The 8,864-nt window shown below is 43.0% G+C and overlaps 1 protein-coding gene across 1 annotated transcript in view; it reads right to left on the reverse strand.

Annotated features, from left to right (window-relative positions):
• Nucleotides 1-3,359, reverse strand: part of LOC129852758 (fibroblast growth factor 5-like) — a 14,280-nt gene extending 10,921 nt beyond the window's left edge. The window contains exon 1 of the mRNA XM_055918418.1: nt 2,943-3,359. Within this exon, the coding sequence (XP_055774393.1) occupies nt 2,943-3,342 (400 nt within the window). The 5' untranslated portion in view covers nt 3,343-3,359. The remainder of the gene's footprint in view (nt 1-2,942) is intronic.
• Nucleotides 3,360-8,864: the final 5,505 nt, after the last annotated feature.

An 8,864-nucleotide genomic window follows, 5' to 3' on the forward strand; every position in this document is an offset into this window, starting at 1 on the left:
GACACTATAGTAATTACACTGTTTTACCATTGTATGTGCTACTGAGTTGCTGGAATATATTGTACCGTATCTATTTTCTTGGAGAAACAGAAGTAAGAAGTGTTGCTAACCAGCTTCAGTAATCCTACATCAAAGTTGTAGACAAACACAAAACTCAAGAACTTGTTAATCATGCATTGATGTTAATGGGAGTAGACTACATTACAAAAAAAAGAAAGGGGGGAAAAAAGTTAATTCCTTTTTGAAATCAATATAAAATCCAATGAATTATGATAATATGAGACTCGATTGTCAAGTGGTCAGTCACAGACATCCCATCTTGCTGTTGTCTCTGTTAGAACAGCCGATATTAAAACTACATTCTGCTGTGTGGTATACTACTCACCCACCACTTGTTTTGGTACAGCTGAAGGACAGGGACAGAAATATGTAACCTTATATTTTGCGTTACGATAGGGTAAGATAGTTGCGCTAAGCTCACGAGGCATTATTATACGTTAATATTATTTACGTTTTAAATGGAGATAAATTAAGACTTTTATTAAAATGACCACTGAAAAGGATTCACAAAAACGACCAGATCCGTAGTCTATAAAAAACAACTACGTTTCCAGGTATTGTAATATGACAAGGCTTCTAAAAGCCATGAAATGAAAACAGAGAAAGAGAGAATTACAGTATGTTTATGGTCACCTCTTAATAAATAGTTTACTAAAGGAAATGAGAGTTCGTAGATGTCTGGGGTTGTGGAATTCTACTAAAGGTCAAATCCTGATTTCTGTGTAGGCTACATGTAGTCTGGAGACACACCATGTGTATGTGACCAATACAACTTGATTTGATTTGTAGGCTAGAGACACACCATGTGTATGTGACCAATACAACTTGATTTGATTTGTAGGCTAGAGACACACCATGTGTATGTGACCAATACAATTTGATTTGATTTGTTGGCTGTATTGACCAATACAATACTAATATAAGAACAATACGAATAGTAATTACTGTAGTATTACTATAGTATTACTGTAGTATTACTATAGTATTACTATAGGTGACTTGTCCTCTTTGAAATGGTCTTGTAAAATAGTATATAATAGTTAGCCTATAAGATCGTATTATTATATCTGATAATATATAAAGAGTCTTTCCATCAATTACATCATCATCCAGAGTAACATTATTTGACGAGCTAAACTTTTTGCCATTAACAATTTATTATTGTTATTATTATATATATATATAAAAAAAATAATTATGAATTCAAAAACACTTTTAGACTGAGGAAACTAGAATTAGAAAACGAGTATGTCCCAACATTTTACATTACATTTTAGTCGTTTAGCAGACGCTCTTATCCAGAGCGACTTACAGTAGAGTGCATACATTTTATTACATTTACATACTGAGACAAGGATATCCCTACCGGCCAAACCCTCCCTAACCCGGACGACGCTATGCCAATTGTGCGTCGCCCCACCAACGTTGTAACACACAGAGCTAATGACAACCATCCAATCATGTTGCACATTGCATTGTTGTGATGACAATCATACTGAAGTCCAATCCAAACCATCCTGGTCTCTTCTGCTGCACCTGTTACACATACAAACCTGTCCCAAAGAGTCACAAAACAAGCCATTCCACAGAGTGCTGATCTAGGAGCAGTTCTTCCCCGTTTATACAATTCCATTCATTGTGATCTGAAAGTCAAACTGATCCTAGATCAGCACTACTCCTCTGAGACACTTTCTGTAATACAGGCCCAGGCCATTCTCCAGTCAACAGCTCCTGAGGGAAACCAGTAACCCGAGGCTAAGGATATGTGTAGGAATGGCAGGGCTGCTATCGCTGACTGTGACTCACCTGTGTAGCTAGATATATATTATAGATATATGTTAGCTAGATATGTTACGAATCAGAACCCTGTGAATAAATTACGTATATGTATTATTTAGCATATTTTGACATGACACAATCCTTCCACAGCTATGCAGTGACTTGTTATTCCTAAAACATGTCATGGTTATACATAAGTAATTGTAAACTGGGTGGGTCGAGCTCTGGAATGCTGATTGGCTGACAGCCGTGGTATATCAGACCGTATACCACGGGTATGACAAAACGTTTATTTTTACTGCTCTAATTACGTTGATGACCAGTTTATAACAGCAATAAGGCATCGCTGGGGTTTGTGGTATATGGCCAATATACCACAGCTAAGGACTGTATCCAGGCACTCCACGTTGCGTCGTGCTTATGTAACGGATGTGAAATGGCTAGCTAGTTAGCGGGTACGCGCTACTAGGGTTTCAATCAGTTACGTCACTTGCTCTGAAACCTAGAAGTAGTGTTGCCCCTTGCTCTGCAAGGGCCGCGGCTTTTGTGGAGCGATGGGTAACGACGCTTCGTAGGTGACTGTTGTTGATGTGTGCAGAGGGTCCCTGGTTCGCGCCCGGGTCGGGGCGAGGGGACGGTTTAAAGTTATACTGTTACACTTAACAGCCCTTAGCTGTGGTATATTGGCCATATACCACACCTCCTCGTGCCTTATTGCTTAAATATACTACAATTAAAGTTGAAATGGCTAATAGAACTATGAATGGACACCTTTTTCAGGATACATAGTAATAGCCTAAACATTATAGTTCAGAGAGAACTTCATGCAATACTGTATAATACTTTCATGTTGGAAACCCAGCAATAGTCTTCCATTTCAGCATGACCTTCTCTCTTTTCACTCGCACTTTATGGATAATTAACTAAATATCCACTTCGAAATAACCTGCCCAGGGACTGCGGTTGAAAATTTGCCGGCTGGCTAAAACCGGCACTTTTACTGAAACGTTGATTAATGTGCACTGTCCCTGTAAAAATAAAAAATCAACTCAACTCAAAACTCAAAGGCCTGGCCATAGCAGAATGATTTAATAATAACTTACTCAACTGATTAGGTTCATGACTGCCGTTGACTCTTCCGTCAGTGTGGATCTGGAGATGAAAACCAATGCCAACCCGACAGTACAGTCTGCAAGTCCTGCGTCCTGAACCACTGATAGTACCGTCTTCCAGAAGTTGGTCCTCCAAAGAGACGTATTCAACCGATCCAGTGATTACTACCGCGGCGATGGAGACCACAGCTGCGCAAATCAGCTGCAGCAGAGCGAAGGTAAAAAGAGAGAGAGGAACATTCATTCTTCCCAACAACAAAAAAGGAAACTCTGTCTGTCCTCTGGCTCTGCTAGGCCACTTCTTCTCCTTCTGGCATTTTGTTGTTGTGGTTCTTGAGCTCTCTAGTGTGCTGTGCCAGTGCACGAGGAACCGTGCGCACACCGCGCACATCCAGTTCCAGCCGAGTTCGGTCGGTCGTGCAGCGAGGCGGTGTATATTATCAGACAGGTCTCATAGACTAGATGTAACATAGTAAATGTAAATCCGGGACAATCAAATTAGTTTTATATGTTACATTTCGTATGGTTACATAAGACAAAAAAAAGTTGCCTAATTAAGCATAATTGAATGGAGGGTGGTTGGTCGGGGTGGATGAATCGAAGTCTTACCGAACATCTAGCTAACCAAAAGGTCGTGTGATCGAATCTCACTAGGGACAATTTTAGCTAATTAGCAACTTTGCTACGTTTTACTACTTTGCATCTACTTAGAGCGTTAGCTAACCGTTCCCATAACCCTAACTTTAACCTATTTAGATAACCCTAAACCTTTAACGTAACTCTTAACCCTAACCCTAACCGTAGAGCTAGCTAACATTAGCGTTAGCCACCTAGCTAACGGTCGTCACAACAAATTGGTATTTGTAACATACCATATGTTTAGCAAATTCACAAGATATTGTACATTCTGAAAATTCATAACATATTGTACGAAATAGATGATGGACATCCACAAGTTAATACATAACATACGAAACTTTAAAAAAAGAACTAAATGGACACTCCCGGATTTACATACAGAATAATACCAAATGCTCTGAGACTAAGTTGGTGTTGTAGGAGCTTGCTGGAGTGGTTCGGCTGGCCTGGCACACACGGAGATATCTATAACCAACACAATGATCTCACTGCTTAAATGCATGCCGGACTTCTGAAGGACGCTGTTTCTCTAATCCGGATTTTCTCTCTCAAACACCAGCTCTGCTCAATATCGACCTGCGCTGCAAACAGCAACGATGAGGCCAACAAAAGAGCATGAAACTGACAGTGCGCATTTTCCACTCCTCGGTGCCAGGACGCAGCATGCGCGGCATGTTTTAATAGATCTGCAGCACACCAATAATGAATAACTGAACTAGAGAGAGAAAGAGAGAGAGAGATCCATTGACGGTCTATTGTCGAAATCTGAGAGTTGCTGTGGAAAGTTCAAACTTTGCGGTGCGACAATATAAAGATGAAGAACTGCGTGTGTATGTGAGGGGCAGTGGGGTTTCAAATAGACAGTCCTACAGCCCTACAGCCCTGCAGCTCTACAGCCCTACAGCCCTACAGCTTTACAGCCCTACAGCCCTACAGCCCTACAGCTTTACAGCCCTACAGCCCTACAGCCCTACGGCTTTACAGCCCTACAGCCCTACAGCCCTACGGCTTTACAGTCCTACAACCCTACAGCCCTACAGCCCTGCAGCCCTACAGACCTACAGCCCTACAACCCTACAGCCCTACAGCCCTACAGCTCTACAGTCCTACAGCCCTACAGCCCTACAGCCCTACAGCCCTGCAGCTCTACAGCCCTACAGCCCTACAGCTCTACAGCCCTACAGCCCTACAGCCCTACAGCTCTACAGCCCTACAGCCCTACAGCTCAACAGCCCTACAGCCCTACAGCCCTACAGCTCAACCACCCTACAGTCCTACAGCCCTACAGCTCTACAATCCTGCAGCCCTACAGCCCTACAGCCCTACAGATTCACAGCCCTACAGCCCTACAGCTCTACAGCCCTACAGCCCTGCAGCCCTACAGCCCTACAGCCCTACAGCTTCACAGCCCTACAGCCCTACAGCCCTACAGCCCTACAGCTTCACAGCCCTACAGCCCTACAGCTTCACAGCCCTACAGCCCTACAGCCCTACAACCCTACAGCCCTACAGCCCTACAGCTTCACAGCCCTACAGCCCTACAGCCCTACAACCCTACAGCCCTACAGCTTCACAGCCCTACAGCCCTACAACCCTACAGCCCTACAGCCCTACAGCCCTGCAGCTTCACAGCCCTACAGCCCTACAACCCTACAGCCCTACAGCTTCACAGCCCTACAGCCCTACAGCCCTACAGCTTCACAGCCCTACAGCCCTACAGCTTCACAGCCCTACAGCCCTGCAGCCCTACAGCCCTGCAGCCCTACAGCCCTACATCCCTACAGCTATACAGCCCTACAGCTCTTCAGCCCCTACAGCCCTACAGCTCTACAGCCCTACAGCCCTATAGCCCTACAGCTCTACAGCCCTACAGCCCTATAGCCCTACAGCTCTACAGCCCTACAGCCCTACAGCCCTACAGCTTCCCAGCCCTACAGCCCTGCAGCCCTACAGCCCTACAGCCCTACAGCCCTACAGCTTCACAACCCTACAGCCCTACAGCCCTGCAGCCCTACAGCTCTACAGCCCTACAGCCCTACAACCCTACAGCCCTACAGACCTACAGCCCTACAGCTTCACAGCCCTACAGCCCTACAGCCCTGCAGCCCTACAGCTCTACAGCCCTACAGTCCTACAGCCCTACAGCCCTACAGCCCTACAGCCCTACAACCCTACAGCCCTACAGCCCTACAGACCTACAGACCTACGGATTTACAGTCCTGCAATCCCTACAGATCTACAGTTCCTCGGGTGACATTTCGTTGTTTTAACATCGCACTTTCAGGGCAGGCAGACTCACGCACTGCTTAGCCCAATATAGCTTCTTTCTTTACCTAATGTAGTCTATATACCGACATGAGTGTTGCTCTGTCTCTGCGATTATGAGGGAATATAATAGAATACAATATAAAACAATATCGTAGAGCTTCTGAATCCAAGGTACATTTTGGGTGAGATATTGCAATAGATTAGAGAATTCAAAATGAACCTTTAATTGTACTGCCAATTGTTTTTCTCGAGAAAGACTGCTATTAATGAGAGATTTTTTTGAAAAGTAAATATATAGATAAGGGTTAATGTATTCATAAAAATAACGGGCCTATTTTTACAAAACCCATAAGAAAAGTAGCCACAGCCTGCTATTGTTTTAGTGTGAATTGATTAACCTAATTCTCAGTCATGGTCTCCTACAAGCAGACTATGTTGCTGTCCAAACCAGTTGTCTCCTCTCCAGATCATACAGAGCAGGTAACGCTTAAGGAGGATGTTAACATATTCCGTGCTGCGTCCATGTGCTCCTGTCTCAGTGGGAATCCACTCCTGCTTTGTTATGGTGTCGGCATCATATGGGAAAACACTCACTGAAAACTGCAGTGGTAAATCACTAGCAACTGTAGTCAAGGCTCAGTCAGGGCACAGACAAAAAAAATGCTCATACATACAGTGCTTTCAGAAATAATTCCTACCCCTTTGACTTATTCCACATGATGTTGTGTTACAGCCTGAATGCAAAATGGATTAAATATTTTTAGGTTAGTATTGTGGAGTAACTATAAAGTTGTTGATCCATCCTCAGTTTTCTCCTATCACAGCCATTTAACGTTATAGCTGTTTTTAAAGTCACCATTGTCTTCATGGTGAAATCCCTGAGCAGTTTCCTTCCTCTCCTGCTACTGAGTTAGGAAGGACACCTGTATCTCTGTAGTGACTGGGTGTATTGATATACCGTCCAAAGTGTAATGAATAACTTCACCATGCTTAAAGGAATAGTCAATGTCTGCTTTTTATTTTACCCATCTATCAATAGGTGACCTTCTTTGTGAGGCATTGAAAACCTTCCTGGTCTTTGTGATTGAATCTGTGTATGAAATTCACTGCTCGACTGAGGGACCTTACAGATAATTGTATGTGTGGAGGTACAGAAGTGAGGTAGTCATTAAACAATCATGTTAAACACTATTATTACACACAGAGTGAATCCATGCAACTTGTTATATAACTTTTTAAGCACAGTTTTACTCCTTAGTGTATTTAGGCTTGCCATAACAAAGGGCTTGAATACTTATTGACTCAATGTAACCGATGTGAAATGGCTAGCTAGTTAGCGGTGGTACGCGCTAATAGCCTTTCAATCAGTGACGTCACTCGCTTTGAGCCCTAGAAGTAGTGGTTCCCCTTGCTCTGCAAGGGCCGCGGCTTTTGTGGAGCGATGGGTAACGACGCTTCGTGGGTGACTGTTGTTGATGTGTGCAGAGGGTCCCTGGTTCGCGCCCGGGTCGGGGCGAGGGGACGCTCTAAAGTTATACTGTTACATCAAGACATTTCAGCTTTTAATTTGTAAACATTTTGAAAAACATAATTCCACTTTTACATGATGGCGTATTGTGTTTAGGCCAGTGACAAAAATTCTCAATTTAATAAATTTTCAGGCTGTAACACAACAAAATGTGGAAAAAGACTAGGGATGTGAATACTGGTAAAGATGTAAATACATACACACAGCCTATAGGCTACTGTACATGTAAATATAGGGTTTATCTGTGATGGAATAGAATATAATAAAAATACATTAGGATACATTAGAACAGATTAGAATAGATATTAAATCACTGTGAACTGTAGCCAGACAAACAGACAAACACATTACACATAGTAGCAGTCAAAAGTTTGGACACACCTACTCATTCAATGGTTCTTCTTTATTTGTGCTATTTTCTACATTGTAGAATAATAGTGAAAACATGAAAACTATTAAATAACACATATGGAATCATGTAGTAACTGGAAAAAGTGTTAAACAATCTAAATATATTTTAGATTTGAGATTCTTCAAAGTAGCCACCCTTTGCCTTAATGACAGCTTTGCACACTCTTGGAATTCTCTCAACCAGCTTCACCTGGAATGCTTTTCCAACAGTCTTGAAGGAGTTCCCACATATGCTGAGCACTTGTTGGCTGCTTTTCCGTCACTCTGCGGTCCAACTCATCCTAAACCATCTCAATTGGGTTGAGGTCGGGGGATTGTGGAGGCCAAGTCATCTGATGCAGCACTCCATCACTCTCCTTCTTGGTTAAGTAGCACTTACACAGCTTTAAGGTGTGTTGGGTCATTGTCCTGTTGAAAAACACATGATAGTCCAACTAAGAGCAAACCAGATGGGATGGCATATCGCTGCAGAATGCTGTGGTAGCCATGCTGGTTAAGTGTGCCTTGAATTCTAAATAAATCACAGACAGTGTCACCAGCAAAGCACCTTCACACCATCACAACTCCTCCTCTATGCTTCACGAACCACATAAGCGGAGATCTTCCATTCACCTACCCTGCATCTCACAAAGACAAGGCCGTTGGAACCAAAAATATCAAATTTGGACTCATCAAACCAAAGGACAGATTTCCACCGGTCTAATGTCATTGCTTGTGTTTCTTGGTCCAAGCAATTCTCTTCTTCTTATTGGTGTCCTTTAGTAGTGGTTTCTTTGACCACGAAGGCCTGATTCACGTAGTCTCCACTGAACAGTTGTTGAGATGTGTCTGTTATTTGAACTTATTTGTGCTGCAATTTCTGATGCTGGTAACTCTAATGAACTTATCCTCTGCTGCAGAGGTAACTCTGGGTCTTCCTTTCCTGTGGCGGTCCTCATGAGAGCCAGTTTCATCACGGCGCTTGATGGTTTTTGCGACTGCACTTGAAGAAACTTTCAACGTTTTTGAACGTTTCCAAATTGACTGACCTTCATGTCTTAAAGTAATGATGGACTGTCGTTTGTCTT

This window comes from Salvelinus fontinalis, chromosome 4 (genome assembly GCF_029448725.1).
Source record: "Salvelinus fontinalis isolate EN_2023a chromosome 4, ASM2944872v1, whole genome shotgun sequence".
NCBI classification, from domain to species: Eukaryota; Metazoa; Chordata; class Actinopteri; order Salmoniformes; family Salmonidae; genus Salvelinus; species Salvelinus fontinalis.